This window comes from Grampus griseus (assembly GCF_964374135.1).
Source record: "Grampus griseus genome assembly, chromosome: 11".
NCBI classification, from domain to species: Eukaryota; Metazoa; Chordata; class Mammalia; order Artiodactyla; family Delphinidae; genus Grampus; species Grampus griseus.
The window spans coordinates 6,183,287-6,201,627 of NC_139005.1; the positions used below are offsets into that span (position 1 = coordinate 6,183,287).

Genomic DNA, 18,341 nt, shown 5'->3' on the forward strand with positions numbered 1-18,341 from the left:
CCTGTTACATCTTGAGTCTAAGTCTCTGAAATAAAGCCCTTCTTCCTCCCACACCGTCCACTGTGCAGAAGTCACTAACTGCTGGTGCTTCGAGCCTGTGCCCCCTTTCCCTGCCCAGGCCCCATTTTTCTCTTGAACTTTAGTATCTCATTTTCCTGTAAGCTGCTTCCAGCCCTGACTCCACAACTGCCCTGATCTGTCTAGTGCCGGCCTTCCGTGGGTGTCTCTACAGTCTGGTGTGGGCTGGGCTGGGACTGCCTGGTCCTCCACCCAAAGAGGGAGGAGGCGCCGTTCACAGCCCCAGGGACATGAACGTGCAATTTGTCTTTGATTTACAAAGACAGGGCTCTTGGCTCCCAAGGCTTGGAGATGGGGGAGCGCAGTATTTGGGGGCTGGTTTTGACCATGGAATTTAGTTCAGGATTTAGGGATTCCGTGCATAACCAAGCCTAGGGCACCAGGAAGATTCTCCCAACCAAGAGTCTTATCAGCACTTGCACATTCTCACATGCTGATCCCTACTGTACAGCAATCTCAGAGGAGCTCAGGGCTGGACCACTCTGGTAGGGAGGAAGAGGAAGAGAACTTGGCTTCCTGTGAGTTCAGAGTTCGTGCACATGAAACAGGTGACACTTAGAAGGTAAAGACAAAGTCTCCATAGCTAAAAAACATGACTGCACTGGGGCGCACCTTTATGCACAAGAAGAGCAAAGGCAATGTCTATAGTCAATGTTTCACGCGATCCCGTTAAAAGAGGGGTTAGAAATTCTCTGCTTAGGTTCAACTTCCAACATGGGTGGAGAGAAGGGAGTTCAGCGGGGCAAGTCTAGGCAGTGTATGAGTTCTCTTGCTGTGTAACAAATTACCCTGAAACTTAGTGGCTTAAAACAACACACATTTATTATCTCAGTTTCTATGGTCCGCGAATCGGCACAACTAAGTTGAGTTCTCTGCTGAGTTTTCAGGGTCCCTCCCGAGGCTACAGCACAGTGTTAGCGGGGCGTCTCATCTCAGGGCTCCAGTAGGAAGGACTTACTTCCAGGCACACCCAGTGATTGTCAACAGGATTCATCAGCTTTGGGTGGTCAGACTAAGGACTTCATTCCCTGGCTGACTGTATGTCAGAGGCAGCCCCGTTCATCAGAGCAAGAGCCAGAGAGAAGATATCAGCAAGGTGAAATCAGTCTTTTGTAACCTAATCACGGAAGAAACATCCCATCAATTTTACTAGTCACCAGGTTCAGCCTAGTGACTATCAGAAGGCAGGGATCATTGGAAGGCATGTCAGAAGTTTCCTACCTCAGGCAGTGTTTCTTTGGTCCACCGGCATCAGAATTATCAGGGGAGCTTTCGAAAATGCATATTCCTGGACCCCAGTTCCTACTGAATTAGAATCTCTGGGATTGGACTGGAAATGGGACTTCACTACCCTCATTGACTCAGCTCTGAGCTGTGATGTCCCATTTATATAAGCAGACTTGCCCAGATTAGTGCCACCTTAGATCAGCTGAAAAGGCTTCTACTGCAGGGCCTTGGAGGACGGGTGAGGAGGCCCTGGGTCACCATCGGGAAAAGAATGATGAGCAAAGGTGAAACTTTGAGTACAGGGCGTGAGAGAGGACTTGTCCTGTCTCTGAGGTTCTTAAGTATATTGTTATATAATCAAAAGAAGTGTGATAAGTACTAAGACGTATAGGGTGACATGAAAGCGCTTACCGGGGGATCTACTTGCCTGGGGTCAGGAAAGCCTCCTCTCAGGATGTGACCTTTAAATTGAAATTAGAAACCCAAGTAGCAGTTAACCTGATAAAGGGGAGGGAGGATGAGCAATCTGAGTGGGAAGAAAAGTGGGATGAAGGCCTAGAAGCAGAAGGGTTTCATCCTGTGGACTACTGCAGCTCCCCTAATAAGAAATGTGTAACGTGGGGCATGCGTGGGGAATCCAGTCCTATACTTTTACGTATTGTTCATCTGTCCAATCAATTGGTAAATATATCTTGACTGAAAAATCTGAAATAATACAAACCATAATGCATATATTATACTTCTGGGCATTGGGATTTTGGGTGATTTTTGTCTTTTTGCCTGTCTCTATTTTCCAATATTTCTATGATAATTTCTAATAATAAATAATATTATTTATTACTAATAAATAATATTTATTAAGTGCTTACTGTGATCAAGCACTGTTCTGAGTGCTTTATGTATATAAACTCATTTAATACAACAACATTCTGAGATTAATATCACCATTATCCCCTTCTAAAGATGACAGAAGTGGTACAGAGAGGTTATGTAACCAGCCTAGGGTCACACAGATCATAAGTGGAGTAGGCACACACCACCCTGTCTGTCTCACGCTACTGGACAGAATGCATGGAGCAGTTATCCGAGATCTATGGTAAATAGTAAACAAAGTAGGGAATTCCCTGGCAGTCCAGTGGTTGGGACTTCATGATTTCACTGCCGAGGGCCCGGGTTCAATCCCCGGTCGGGGAACTGGGGTCCTGCCAGCCACGCGAATTCAAAGTTATGCTAAACCGGTGGTGAGTTTACCATTCCCTTCCCCCCTCCAGTGTTGCCCAGATTAGACTCAAAGACAGCCCCAAACCTAGAAGTGTACATGAGGTGTGAACTGAAAGAGCTCCCTTTGGAGTCTTCTATTGCACATCTAGAGAGCAAAAAGGGACTCCTAAGGGTCAGTGAGTGGGGAAATCCCGTTTTTCTTCTTCCCTTCTCCCACCTCCAGCCCCAGGGAATACCATGGTGGCGGCAGCACAATGACAGCAACAGTGGCCTGGCAGGCACTTAACTCTAGGGAGGAGAACCCTTTTCTCTGACCACAGGAGCTCTGGTCCCAAAAGTGTGAGGCAAATCCCCTCTGCTTTTTTCTTTCTCTGTTCTCTTGATGCTTGGCCCAGACACACAGTGAGAAATGCCCAGCAGAGGAGAGAAACTTTAGTTTCTAGCCCAACTTTGGGCCAGAAGATTGGGAAGGGAAGCCCCAGAGAACCAGAGAGTGTCAGGATATTGCAGAAAGGAGGGAAGCCAAGAGAACAGCCCCACTGAGCTCTGTGGGAACTCCTGGGCTCACCTGCAGAGTGAGCATGAATCTCACCTAAACAGCTTAACTGAATGGGGTTTTCAGTCTCTTAGGTGTAACACGTGTGACAGCTACAACACAAAGGAATGAAAGCAAAGGGACCTGGGTGATGGTCAAGTTTCTACACTTAAAAGGAATTGGTGAGATACACGTTCTCAGTGAACTGTGAACATATGCATTTTATAATCCCTAGAGCAGGGGTTAGTACACCATAGTCCACAGGCCAAATCCAGCCCACTACCTGTTTTTGTAAATAAAGTTTTATTGGAACATACTTACACTTCATTCATTTACATATCATCTGTGGCTGCTTCCACACTATGGTGTCAGAATTGTGTGTTGTAACAGATATTGTGTGGCCTGCGGAGCCCAAACATATTTACTATCTGGCCCTTTACAGAAAAAGCTTGCCAATCCTGCCCTAGAGCAACCACTTAAAAATTAGTGAAAAAATCACTAGATAAAGTGGAATACTAAATAGTATCCAAGTAAACCAGAAGAAGGCTGGAATGTAGACATAGTGGAATTATAAACAGAAGACCAGGGGCTGCCCTGGTGGCGCAGTGCTTGAGAGTCCGCCTGCCGATGCAGGGGACACGGGTTCGTGCCCCGGTCTGGGAAGATCCCACGTGCCGCGGAGCGGCTGGGCCCGTGAGCCATGGCCGCTGAGCCTGCGCGTCCGGAGCCTGTGCTCCGCAACGGGAGAGGCCGCAACAGTGAGAGGCCCACGTACAGCAAAAGAAAAAAAAAAATTAACTCTTAAAAAAAATAAAAATAAACAGAGGACAAAACAGATACATATAAGTTGATAGAAATAAATCCAAATATAATAATTATATTAAATATAAGTAGCCTAACTACACCAATTAAAAGACAGAAATTATCAAAATGGATTAAAAAAACCAAGATACAACTACATGTTGCCGTCAAAAAAGCCATTTTTAAGTATGACATGGGTGGATTAAAAGTAAAAGGATGGGAAAAGATGTACAACGCAAATACTAATCAAAAGAAATTTGAAGTGGCTGTAGTAATATCAGACAAATTAACTTCAGAGCAAAGAAAATTACCAGGGATAAAGAAGAACATTGAAGAACAATGATAAAAACTTTGGTTTTCCAAGAAGACATAATTCTAAATGTCTCTGCATCTAACTACAGAGCTTCAAAATACATGAAGCAAAAACTGATAGATATTAAGGAGAAAATGAACAAATCCACAATTATAGTAAAAGAGAAATGTCAAAACTGCTCTCCCAGTAATCAACAGAACAAGTAAACAGAAAATCAGTGAATATATTAGAAGTATATAGAACTGAATGATGCCATCAACCAATAGGAACTAACTGAAATTTATAGAACACTCCCCCAACACAACAGAAAACCCTTTTTTCCCCCAAGTGCACTTGGAACATTTATTATACCAAGATAGACTATATCCTGGGTCATGAAACAAACCTCGGCAAATTTAAAAGACTTAAGGTCATACAAAGTATATTTTCTGACCATAATGTAATTAAAACTAGATATCAATAACAGAAGGATAACAGGAAAATTGCCAAACACTTGGAAACTAAACAACACACTTCTAAACCCAGAGATCAAAGATGTGGTCTCAAGAGAAATTAGAAAATATTGTGAACTTAACAAAAAGGAAAATACAAAATATCAAAATATGAGATGCATCTAAAGCAGCGATTATAGGACAAATTATAGTATCAAATTCTTGTATTAGTAAAGAAGGTCTGAAGTCAATAATCTGCACTTCTACCTTGAGAAGGTACATAAAGAAGAGCAAAACTAAGCAGAAAGCAAGTAGAACGAAAACACAAGAGCAGAATATAATGAATATGAAAACCAAAAAAGAAAAAAATTGGGACTTCCTTGGTGGTCCAGTGTTTAAGAATCCACCTTTCAATGCAGGAGATGAGGGTTTGATCCCTGGTCGGGAAACTAAGATCCCACATGCTGCAGGGCAACTAAGCCTACACACCGCAACTACTGAGCCCACATGCCACAACTAGAGAGAAGCCCACACGCTGCAACAAAGAGCCCTCACGCACCAACTAAGACCTGATATAGCCAAATAAATAAATAAATATTTTTTAAAAAATCAATGAAACAAAAAATTGATTCTTTGAAATGATCAATAAAATTGATAAACCTCTAGCCATAGTGACCAAAAAGAAAAGAAAGAGAGAGAGAGAAAGAAAGAAAAGAGAGAAGATACAAATAACCAATATCAGGAATAAAAGGAGATATCACTGCACACCCCACAGACATTAAAATGTTAGTAAGGGAATACTACGAATAATTCTACACACAAATTCAACAACTTAGATGAAATGGACCAAACCTCAAAGTTACAAGCTACCAGAACACAACCAAGAAGAGAGATGTAAATATAAATGTACAATTATAAGACTCTCAGAAGATAGCAGAAGAAAATCTTAGTTACCAGGAGTTAGGCAAAGTGTTCTTAGATATGACACCAAAAATATGATTCGTAAGAGAAAAAGGTGGTAAGTTGGACCTCATCAAAATTCAAAACTTTTGGCTTCCCTGGTGGCGCAGTGGTTGAGAGTCCGCCTGCCGATGCAGAGGACACGGGTTCGTGCCCCGGTCCGGGAAGATCCCACATGCCGCAGAGCGGCTGGGCCCGTGAGCCATGGCCGCTGGGCCTACGCGTCCGGAGCCTGTGCTCCGCAATGGGAGAGGCCACAACAGTGAGAGGCCGGCGTACCGCAAAAAAAAAAAAAAAAAAAAATTCAGAACTTTTGCTTTGAAAAAGACCACACCAAGAGGAGGAAAAGATAAACTACAGAATGGGAGAAAATATTTGCATATCCCTGTCTAACAGAAGACTTCTAACTGGAATATACAAAGAACCCTTAAAACTCAACCATAAGAAAATAACCCAATTTTGAAAAAACTGACTGAAGGACTTAGACACTTCATCAAAGAGGCTATAATGATGACAAATAAGCACATGAAAGGATGTTCAACATCATTAATCATCAGGGAAGTACAAATTAAAACCAATGGTGAGATGTCTATAAATATCTCACTGTGAATAAAAGAATACCCACACCCCTAATATAAAAACTGACAATACCAAATGCTCGCAAGGATATAAAGCAACCGGAACTCTCTTACATTGCTGGTGGGAACGCAAAATGATGCAGCCACTCTGGGAAACAGTTTGGCATTTTCTCACAAAGTTAAATATGTACTTACCCATGTGACCTAGCAATCCCAAGCCATTTCACTCCTAAAGAAATTAAAACATGTTCACACACGTGTACATGATTGTTTATGGCACTACTGTTCGTAATTGCCAAAAACTGGAAACAACTGGAAAGTTCTTTGACAGATGAATGGGTAAACTATAAACACACAGTAAAATAGTACTCATCAATAGAAAGGAGGGAGCTATTAACACACACGACAACGTGAGTGCATCTAGAAGGCATTATGCTGAGTGTAAGAGCCACTCTCAAAAGGTTACGTACCACAGGCAATACCTTTATTGCTGGTTTGGTTCCAGAGCAAGTCACATGAATGTTTTGGTTTTCCCAGTGCATACAAAAGTAATGTTTATACTCTAGTCTATTATATGTGCACTGGCATTATGTCTAAAAAAAATGTACATACCTTAATTGAAAAATACTTCATTGCTGGGGACTACCCTGGTGGTCCAGGGTTTAAGAATCTGCCTGCCGATGCAGGGGACAGGGGTTTCAATTCCTGCTCCGGGAAGATCCCACGTGCTTCGGAGCAACTAAGCCCATGCATCACAAGTACTGAGCCCGCACTCTAGAGCCCGTGAGCTGCAACTACTGAGGCCGCGTGCTGCAACTACTGAAGCCCCCACGCCTAGAGCCCGTGCTCTGCAACGAAGAGTAGCCTCTGCTCGCCGCAACTAGAGAAAAGCCTGCACGCAGCAACGAAGACCCAGCACAGCCATAAATAAATAAATAAAATAAATCTTAAGAAAAAAATACTTCATTGCTAAAAAATGCTAACCATTATCTGAGCCTTCAGCAACTCATAATATTTTTGCAATAGTAACATCAAAGATCACTGATCACCATCACAAATATAATAACAATGAGGAAGTTTGAAATATTGCCAAAATTACCAAAATGTGACACAGAGACAGGAAATGAGCAAATTCTGTTGGAAAAGTGGTACCGACAGCCTTGCTTGAGGCTGGGTTTCCACTAATGTCCAATTTGTAAAAAACGCAGTATCTGTGAAGTCCAATAAAGTGAAGCACAATAAAACAAGGTATGTCTGTATGTGGTTTCATTATGTGACATTCTGGAAATGGCATAGCTATAGCAATGGTGGACAAATCAGCGGCCGCCAAGGGTTAGGACTGGAGGGAGGGGTGGCCGCAAAGGAGCAGCAGGAGGGGGTTTGGGGGTGATGGGACCGTTGTGGTCCTGATGGCGGTGGTGCTTACACACATCTGCACGTGTTCAAACTCAAAGAACACACACACGGAAATTTTATTGTATGTTAAAAAAAATATTGAAAAAAACGGACATGCTGGGCTACCGGCATCCATCGTTTTAAACACTATGCTATTACTTGGGTAAATGTTAATATAAATTTGAAATTTAAAAAGATCATCAAGTTGGGGGACTTCCCTGGAGGTCCAGTGGATAAGACTCCGCACTTCCAATGCAGGGCGCACAGGTTGGATCCCTGGTCAGGGAACTAAGATCCTGCAGGCCACGAGGCCAAAAAAAAAAAAAAAAGAAAAATCCTCCAGGAACTTTCTATCTAAAGGGCCCCCATGGTGAATCACGCTGTACCGCATATTAGTATCATTTGTGTCAGTCTGGACTTGGAGTCCCGGCTCTTGAGTGCTGCTAGGTAGCTGTATGGTGTTCAACAAGTCACCTGTCACTTAGCAATAAAATGGGAGCAGGTCTGGATGGTATCTGTAATCGTTGCTAAGCTGCACTGGAATTCTCTCCAGCCTCGAGATTCTGCTTTAGTGGGTCTGGGCTAGTAATTCTGATCTGCTGCCACTTTGGGGAACGTCCAGAGAAGGCGATCTCAGAGGTCTATTTCAACTCTTAACATTGCTATTTATATCATATACTGGGTTTGCTTGAATTAAGTTCTATCTGTATTGAGAATCAGCTTCTGTCCTTCTGTGCCACATTCCCTGTGAATTGGGAATCCCCCCCCCCAAATCTAGGATATCTTTAACTAAGTTCACCAGTGGTGGGGGGGGGTGGCGTACTGTGGGGCATGCGGGATCTTAGTTCCCTGACCAGGGATCGAACCTGTGCCCCCCATGTGGAAGCACGGTCTTAACCACTGGACTGCCAGGGAAGTCCCTCACCAGTGGTTTTCTAAGAATCTAGCTTTGTTTACTTTCATCAGACCATTTCCCACATCAGTGTCACCTTGACCTTTCCCAGGGTATTTCTGCTCCTTCTTTTAGAGACTCAATCCCACCTCTGCGGCCCTTTCTCATGCCCGCTTCTCTCCCATCTTCCAGCTTCATGTGTCCAAATGTCCTGGCTGCACACCTTCAGACACTTAGTTGATCTCCCGGCTGGAGGACACTAACATCTTGGGGATAACTGTTCAGAACCTGCAAGTCATCCAGGTGGCAGGTGACAGAGAAGATGAAGAGGGTGGGATGGATGCTGGGAGAAACCAGGGCAGCACCCTATTCCCATCTTCAAGATAAGCCTTCAGGGAAGAAGAGTCACAAAAGGCAGACAAAAAGCTCAAGCGACCCTGACTGCTGACCCGGCTCCTCTCAGGGATGGTCCAGAGCGGGGCGGAGTGTGTGTGTGGGGAGCGGGGCGGAGCCCAGAAGGGGAAGGACTCCCTGCTTCTCCCTGTCTCCCTGGAGATACTGTTTAAGGCCGGACACTGAGGCGGGGAAGGCTCAGAGCCCGTCAGCACTCTCTGCAGAGAGGGGCTTCAGGCCCACCTTCTTACCACAGCTCTGCCAGCCTCTGCACCCCTGGCCCCTCAGGTACCCTTCCCGTAAGCCACACCAGCTCCCTGCCCCCCCGCAGGCTCTCCCTGGGGATAGAGGCTAGTTGGGAGGCTCCTTTGGGGAGCAGCTACACCAGGTCTCTCCCTGTGCCCCATCTCCGTGCTCGTTTCTTACCTCTTGGTGTCTCCTGTGCCTATCCGTCTTCATCTCCCCCTCCTAGTGCCGCCACATCTGGCTCCCGCTTCTCCTGTCTGAAGAACCCACTGATGTCTAAGAGGGAGAGAGGTTAAGGGTAACTTTTCCTTACCCCGACCCACTGCAGTGGCCTGGGAGAAGGGATCCTTGACCCTTGCTTCTCCCTCAGCGTGGGAATGACCCATTCCTAAAACTCAGGGCATCGAGGCAGGACAGGTCTGTGGAGTTATATGGACTTGAAATATGGGGGCTGGGAGACCAGACCCTGGGTTCTTCTTGTGGATCAGCTCCTGGTTCTCTGGGTAACCTGGTTATAGGACTTGGGCACTGGGCAGAGGAAGGGGGCATTGGGTAAAGGGTGTTACTAGGACTTGAGGCCCTGTTACCCTAGGAGGGGAAAACTCCCAAACTGGAAGCAGGACTGGGTCAGCACAGCCCCAAACATTTCTACATGTTGGTCTGTGAAGCATGAAAGGGTGAAAGATAATAGTCGGTAGCTGGGAGAACGGAGGCTGATGCAAAGCCAGTAAGACCATTTCGAGGCTGTGTCTGAAGGTATCTCAGGGGTCCTGAGGATGGAAGCGGGCATGAGGGCCACCCTAGAGCACTGAAGGTGCAGGACAGGGGCAGGGTAATGGGGGCGAAATCAGACATCCATCCTGTGCACTGTGTCAAATGCTTCCTCTGTACTAACTCACCTAATTCTCATAATTCTGAGGTATGAATCCATGTCCCCACTGCCACCAGAGCCTAGAAAAAGGCCCATTTTACAAAGCAGGAAACCAACGTTGAGAGATTAAGACTCTTCGTCAGGGTCAGAGGTAAGCGGCGTGGCCCGGGCTTGCTTGTACCAGTCTGTAGTTGTAATTTCACTCCTTTAATTCACAGCCTCCCACCAAGTATCAGCCTCTCCCAACCTGTAATTTTCTGGGGTGGGGGAAATAGTCCAAGTGTGGCCATGTGCCCTGGACACCTGTCAGGCAGAGGACTGAGCGGGAGGGGGGTTGTGGATGGGCACTGTGAACGAGGCGGGGCCATTCCGGACGCAGACCTGGAAGTAAAGTGTCAGCATTCTTCCTGAGAGTCCTTTCCTGTGTCTGCTCCCCGGCTCTCACCCCACATGGTAGACAGGTCAGGAAAGGGCCAGGGGGCTGGTTCTAGAGCGTCTCACTCAACTTTGCTAACACCCAATGCCCCACCACGTACCCTTGCTGAAAAATGCTGTCACGGGCCCTACGAATACGTGCTGGGCAGCAGGGTGGTCCTCGCCCAAGAGCAGGGATCAGGAGTGAAAACTGGTTGGTTTCTGTGTCTGAAGCCAGGACCCAAATGAAAGCCTGTGAAGCACTGGATGACTCACCTGGATTGAAACCAGGGCAGCCCCTGTCCTGCTCCAGCCCCTACTCCGAACTGTGCCCAGGAGCACGGGCACTGGGAATGGAATCCAGGTTGAGAGGTTGGGCTTGAGCTGTCGTGAGAAGGGACCCCACAGCTGAGGTCCAGGGATGGGAGGGACCTGCCCAAGGACAAATGACTGGGCTGGTGGCAGAGCTGAGCCGCCTGTCAAGGGACTGACGACAGCTCCTCCCACACCCAGAGGGAGGAGCCATGTGCAATCTGGACGGAGCACAGGTTACACCGGAAGCTGAGGGCTGTGGGCGCTTTGAGCTCCATCATCCACAGTTCAGGACCCAGGCGGAGAGGAATTCCCTCTGCCTGTTTGACTTCTGGGATTCCCGGATTCTCTTAGCCACTGGGTTGGTTCCGTTGACCCTGGTGGAGCATCGTTAGTGGCCTGTTTACTGACTCAGTACCTGCCCTGGATAGGACGTCGGTGCCTGCTGGCCAAGCTCACCTTTGTCTCTGCTTGTTGAGAGACTAGAAAAATCCTCTTTCGTTTTTTTAAAATTTAAATTTATCTTTAATTCATTGCAGCATAACATGAGTTAGAGCTGCTCTAATACATGAATTCTTCAATTTGGTCTAAAGGCAAATCAAACAGTCCCTTTTTCAGAAAAGTAGCTTCTGACTTGATCAACATAACATATAACCATCTTTAATATTCAGAGTTGCTATAGATTGATGCTTACCCCCCAGGCTGCGCCATGGAGCCAGACTTCTGACCTTATACAGAAGTCAAAATGGTAAGGCATATAACAACAACAACATAAATATATAAACACAAATAAATAGATGGATACACACATTGACATATATGTGTGTGTATATACATATATATAAAATTCAAAAATAAACATTTGTGTGATGTCATAGTTTACAAAGACTGTTAATATCTATCCCTCGGAAACTCTTTGGCTGTGAGTTTTTTCAAATGCCCCAGAAATAAACTCTGTAGATACTCAGACACTTTCTGATTTCTATAGTCTGCTCCTTATGCCTTCTACGTCATCAGGATGGACAAATCCTCTTGAACCTGTTTGTCCATCAAGGACGTGGGGAAAATCCCCTTCCCTGAGAGGACCTGGGGCCTCGAGCGGGCTGTTTTTGCCTTTGGTTTACCCACTGACAAGGACAGAAGATGTTTATAGAGCAGAAACCGCCCTCGGACTCTCACAAGCACTTGCCACCACTGAAGAGTCCCCAGGAGGAACAGAGCGACCCGTTTGCTGAGCCGGGTCGAGCAGGGAGGAGCGTCTTGAGAAATTTGAGTGCCTCGTGCCCGTCCAATGCTGCTCAGGTTCCAGGCTAGTTTTCTTCCCTGGTCTCCTTCCCCGGGCTCAAGTTCTCAACAACTGGGGCTGCAGGGTTTGAAGAACGCTGCTGACCCGAGTTCCTCCCCTCTGAAGACCCGCGTGGGGTTGTCTGGGCTTCTTCCTGCTCTGCACCCCAAGTGTTCCCGCCCACAGTGCAGGCCAGAAAGAAGCCCAAGGACAAGGGGCAGAAAGCTCCTCAGGTGCCTACAGGTATGCCCCGTGATCCCCCCGATGAGCGAAGGTACAGTGAAAGCGAGGGAGCTGGCAGGACAGCCGCCGCTGGTCTCGCCCCCGGCCCAGCCTGGCCGCATCCGCTGTGGCTTCTCGCCCACCAGAGCTCTGACAGCCCCACTGCGGTACCACTGAGGTGCTGAGCTTGAACTTGAGTTAAGGAGGCCACGCACAGAGATAGAGGGAAGGTAAGGTGACCAGAAGGAGACAGGAGGGTTGAAATTGAACAGGGAAAAGAGCAAAAGTGAAGCCAGACACAGCACTGTAGATCAACGGCATCTCAGTAAAATAAGTTAAAAGAAAAAAAAGTAATGCCAGAATCCTACTTGGTCTTTTCTCCATTCTCCTTTATTCCATAAACACCTAGTTACAAGCTGCACAAATCAAAAAATAAAGGCAGAGAAGGACGTGGGGCAGATTTTTATGTTGCGTAGCGGCTGGGAAGGGAGACTGGGTTGGGAACCGGTTCTTCCCACCACACACAGCCCTGGACCAGGGCTATGGCCCCTGCGGCGGGGAATCTGGGGAGGAGGTGGGCAAAGATCCAGGGTCACTGAGGCCCCTAAACCCAGAGCCCACCCCAAAAGCCCCTTCGATGCATGGCAGGGGTAGAGTGGGGAAGGGAAGGAGTTTCAGAGATGGGGCAGCGAAGTGAAAAATCAAGTTAGTGGATACAGAAGAAGTGGAGCCATCATGGTAAGGAGATTAAAGAAGGAAAACGTAGGTAAAGGGGGAGTGAAAGGTTCTCGCTGAGACCCCCAGGGAGAGGTGGGGGCCAGCGGGCCTGTTAATTTAATATTAAATTGGGAGTGGGAGTGGAAGAGGAAAAGTTATTTCAGGGGATGATTTCTCAGCCTCTCAGCCCGTACCTGGAGGGGGAAAAGAGATGAGCACAAGTCAAAAGGAAGACAAAATATAAAAGCCAGGCGTGGTGTCTCATCCCTTATTCCGGTGAGGACACTCTTCTGTCCTTCCGTACCAACTAAAACTTTGACTGTCAAAGGCGGTGTTTGCTGGACACGTGGGCTGCTTCTGCCTCAAGGCTGAGGGCCGGGTACCACACGCTCCCCACCCCCACCCGTGCCTGAGGCCTCAGCCCCCCCAGTACTTACACGAGAGGCCGAGGGCCCGGGGCCCTCACCAGTCATAGCGGCGGGACTGTCGAGACGGGGAGTCCTCGGGTCCCTGGATGGCCAGGCGGGGAGGCCCCTCAGCCCTCCGCCCCCCACCGCCTGAAGCCTCGTGCCTCCGAAATTCCAGGGGGCGCTGCTGCCGGTATCGGGAAGTCTCCCTCCGCCACTCATCATCAAAGGCGGCGGCCTCACCTGGGGAGGACACGGAGACCACACACGACACCTGTGTACCACCTGGCTTCCCGGGGCAGACCCGGGGTGGCTCACGACCAAAACCCAGGGCGAAGGCTGAAAGGCTGTGTGGGGGGACGTGCTGGGGAAGGGAAGCGACTTATTTAGCAATTTTGGATTCAACATGGCTCCTGGAAGCATGGACGCAATGGAGGCAATCAGGGCTCCTGGCAGCATGGAGGCAGTCAGGAATGGGATAATTAGTTACTTAGTGCAGTCCCACGCACACACTGTAAGTATTTAATAAATATTTGTCGACTTCTAAGAAATAAGTAAGAAGAACTAAAACAACGGATCCAGATGGAGACGGGTAGATTACTATCAGTATCTGACTCAGGTGACAAAGTTTGCCTTGCGCAGTGAGGACGCTGCCGGCACTGACTTAGCCCTAAGCTGACAAAAAAGCTCCGAGGAAGTTAAGAACATGGGGCTCATCCATAACCTTGCCCAAGAAATAGCTACGGAGGCAGGAAGAGACAGCTGCTATCTCCCGGCTCACGGGACCGGGGCAGGGGCTGCCGGCGGCCGGGAAGCGGGCCGGCCGCGCGGCGGGAAGGAAGGCTCACTCTCATCCAGGTTGATATAGTCCTGCCGCTCCTCCTGGTCCCCCGTGCGGTGGTTTCGGGAGCGCTGCAGGATGTGAGCCCTGTCTCGGATGTGATGCCCAATGGACATCTGCTCCAGCCCACTGTCCGAGTCCCGTACAGTCCTCCGAGTCTCCCGGATCTGGGGGGAGGCAGAGCATGGCACACTCAGCGGCTCCTTCCAAAGCCCGGCTACACCAGCCCAGAAAGGCCGCCCGGGACCCAATCCTGAAAAAAGCAGCCAGGATTTCTGTGGGGGCCATCCGATTGTGCCTCCTCTGGGACAGGAGGAGCCCTCCAACTCACCCCGCCTGGGGCCGAGCGCATCTCTGCCGTCTCTTGGTAGACCTTGGGTGCGCCGGCGCCCGTATTGGAGTAGGAAATGACAGTGGAGGATGAAAAGGTCTGGCAGTTACCTCCAGCTGTCATGTGCTCCTGAGGATGGAAGGGAACAGCAGGGCTGTGTGGGGAGGGTTCGCCTCCGGGGAAGGGATCCCTCCCTTCGGCCACCTGTGCCTGCCCATATCTTTCTCACAAAATGTGAAAACATCAGGACTCATCATTACCCCCCAAATTCCTCTGAGTCCAACAACACGCCAGAAGGACCTGAAGCGATGGAGCCTTAAGTGCACGCTTCATAAGGTGCACTGCTGCTTCCCACTCAGGAACCCGCACTCTCCGGGTCCAGTGGCCTTATCCAGCTTGCACACTCCACAAGTACGCCCTTCCCCACTCCCGCCTCTGGGGACTCAAGGTGTTGCCAGCCATCACTGGGAACAGGGCCAGGGAAGGGGATGGGATAGGGCAAGGGTCTCACCATGTTCCCAATCATGTCGTTCATCATCCCAAACATGTCCATGAAGCCGCCCGACTGGAGCAAAGAGACGGAAAACAGAGTCAGAAAGCAGGGCCACGATCAGAGGTGGGCGCGCTCAGGCTCCCACGGGCTACATAGCTACACGTTCCCTCTCTCCCTTTCCTTCACATCTAGCAACTGCTCTTCCTCATTCCTCGTGAACAGGTCCAGAACAGGCGTGCTCCTCTCCACGCTTCTCCTCCTGTATGCCGCTGCCCTCCTCCTCCTCCTCAGTCTCTGTGGCTGCGCTGATCCCATGTTCCTTCTCCTGGCTGCCCTATTTCCTCCTACCTTTAGGAAGCAAGCCAATGTCACTGGATTCTAACCTATAAGGGGTTGGTTCTGAAACTGTAGAAAAATCTTCTACAAGCCATCTCTAGTTGGCCTTTCAACAGCACCTCCTTCCTCAAAAGAACAATTATATCAGGCAATGATATCTTCCTGATGGGTACCGCTCCTAGAAATACAGGAGCCAGTAAGTTAGCATCATGAACTCACAGGACTCAGCACACAGCAGGCCCAGAGCTCTGTGAACACTACACGAGGATTCTAGGGTTACCCATAAGGCTATCCAAAGAGGCACATTTGGAAATAATATCTAAGGGTATAGAGCATGTCTGAGATGGAAGGACGCAAGGAGATGAGGACTTACCATTCCCAGCATCCCGAAGGGGGAGACAGCCCCAGCCTACAGGAAGACGTAAGGAACAGAAATTAGGGACCACATCCTATCTCATTACCATCCCAAACCAAGCCCATGGCCTCTGTTGCTTTTCCATCCTCCTCTCAAAAGGGGATCACAAAGCCTGTTTTTCCAGACCCCTTTCCCCACTCCTAGAAGGCATCCTACTTGCTAAGTTGGCCGTTGTGCAAGAAAAATCAAGCACTTTACTGACCACGCTCCAACCTTTTTTCGGGTCTCAGGTCTGTTGCAGCACCATTACCTGCATCCTGCGGCTGGCAGGCCTGGTCCCTGGCATGCTGCCATCTGTGATGCTGAGGAAGGGGCTGTATCCAAAGCCGCCCGACAACATCCGGTTCATGTGCTGACGGTGAATGGCAAAGGGGTCCCTGTGCAGGGAGTATACGGTGCGGGTGGCAGAAGGGCCAGCAGTCAGCACCTCCCACCCGCCCCTCCCCCGAAGAAAAGAGCCATAGGGAACCAGCGGCACAGATTTCCCCTCGAAGTCTGAGCTGGGGCTGAGTGGCCACCAAGTTGTGATCAGTGCCCGCGACGAGCCCAGATGTCTGGCTCAACTAGTCAGAGACCTAAAGTGGAGCGGATGCGTGCTCCAGAGTAGGAGGGGGAGGGGATGGATACTCACATCAGGAACATGGGGTCCTCAGGCTCCACGTCCCTCATGAAGCGGAACATCCTGATTTTAGCTCCAGGGGGCTCCACACTGTGAAGATGTGGAGGCTCAAATGTTGGAGGCGGCCAGGCTTTTCGCACACCCGCTCAGGGCAGGGACTCTCAGAGCATAGTCCCTTTCCAAATACTGGAACTGGCCCCCCAAACTCCAGGGAGACCCTTCTGCAGGTGTTCAACATCACCCTCTAGGGAAAGCACAGCTCTTCAAACCTCTCCCCGAAGGAGGACCATGGAAAATTTTTCCAAGCCTGTTTTCTGCCTCCCCCACTCAGAGCCATCCTCTTCCCAAAGCCCTGGCCAGAAGCATACTCCCTTTCCCCCGACGCCACCTTTCCGCAGGCGAATCCCAAGTGCCGGCCCTCCGCCCGCATTAATGACCCCCACCCCGCCCCCTCCTCACACTCGGCCGCCGCCAGGCCTCCCCCGGGCGGGCCTCACCGTCCCCTCCGCGCCTGGCGGCGGCACCCCCCCAGGCCCTGCCTCCCTGCCGGGCGAGCAGGAGGCAGGCTTGACCCGCTCCCCTCCCCGCAACCCAGGCTCCCGGGGTCCCTGCAGCCCCACGGGCCGCTCCCACACCGGACCGGCTGCCCGCTCCGCTTGAGCCTCACCGGTCCCCGATCCGGACTCAGCGGCCCATCCGGCCGGTCTCGCCTCTCGGCGCGCGGCAGGATCGGGGCTTGCGGCCCGGGACGCGGGATTGGTCCGGGCGTGAGCTCCTCGGCCTCCCGAACAGTCTCCTTACACAGCCGCCACCTCTGTGCCCCTCCTCGGCCCACTGAGCCCGAGCCCCCGCCAGGCCCGGGCGGAAGTGACGTCACGATGGGACAGCCCACCCCCTTGGGCCTGTGGAGCTCCGCCCACGAGCGGGCTTGTGGCGCGCGCGCGCGTGCGCGAGGCTGGCTCCCGGGCCGCGGAGCAGGGAGTCGCGGAGTCTTCCGGGACCAGGGGCGGGGAGGCCTCGTTAGTAACCTGGATTTGGGTCCTGTGGACTGGAGGAGGCTCCCTGTAAGGGTGTGGGGGAGGAGCAGAGGAGTCCATCGCCGCGAGGGGAGGAAGACGGAAGAGGACGCGGGCAGATTCCCATGGGGGAGGGCAGGCTCCTCACGGGCCCCACGAGGTGGGGCGGATCCCTGGGGGAGCAATAAGCAGATTTCTACCCGGGAAGCTTTCATCCCAAGAGGGAGGAAGGGCGGCAGTTCTACGGGGGAGGCGCTAGGGCCAGTCCCCTCGAGAGGAGGCGCGTTCCAGGCAGGGGCGGGGCCCTCGGAGTGACGTAGGAGAGGAGGTGACAGTTCTGCCCAGGTCTTCCTCTGGCTTCGAGAACTCGGGCTGGGGCAAAAAGAATCCAGGTTGGGGACCGGCCGCCAGATGGCGCTCTGCGGCCAGGCTAGAAGTGCAGCCCCTTGGGAACTGGCGTTGGCGAGGCTCCCGGACCCCCCCTCAGTTACCCTGCTGTGAAGGGTCACACTGGGGAGAGGCCCTAGTTCTGAAACCTTTTCGTTTAATGCCAATCTCCGCTTTCTCTTCTCTAACTCCTGTATCCTCTGGAGCTCCCAGTCCGCACTGATCTTTTCTTGCCTCGAGACAAGTAGGTAGGTAGGTCAAGGGTCTAACGTTTGGGAGAAGAAAGGGGTGGAGCGCTCCATTAACCAAGCTCACCCAGGGGCAGAGTTGCAGACAGGCCCAGGAGACCTGACTCGACTCGAAGGCCAAAGACTGACACTTTGACATACTAAATGTCTTGCATAAAATCTGGCCCAACTGGAGAGAAGGGCCCCCTCCCCCTGGGTGTCAGGGGATTTGGACTGTCCGGGGTGGACTTTAGACCGGACCCCTCCAGACTCCAGCTCTCCTGGTTCTTTACACTGGCCGCTAGCCACGTTAGCGGGCCTGACATCTGTGGGCCTGTGAGAGAGGCTTGTTCCCATCCCCAGCACTTCCCTGGGGAA

General features: G+C 50.3%; 1 protein-coding gene across 1 annotated transcript; it reads right to left on the reverse strand.

Moving 5' to 3' along the window:
- Positions 1-12,542: 12,542 nt before the first annotated feature.
- MLF2 (myeloid leukemia factor 2) lies at positions 12,543-17,184 on the reverse strand. The gene is made up of 9 exons (XM_082665426.1): positions 17,001-17,184; positions 16,346-16,423; positions 15,965-16,091; positions 15,673-15,708; positions 14,982-15,035; positions 14,471-14,599; positions 14,147-14,306; positions 13,329-13,541; positions 12,543-13,085 (listed from the first exon to the last, which is right to left on the reverse strand). The coding sequence occupies exons 2-8, from the start codon at positions 16,393-16,395 to the stop codon at positions 13,354-13,356; spliced, it is 744 nt and encodes a 247-aa protein (XP_082521552.1). The 5' UTR covers positions 16,396-16,423; positions 17,001-17,184; the 3' UTR covers positions 12,543-13,085; positions 13,329-13,353.
- Positions 17,185-18,341: the final 1,157 nt, after the last annotated feature.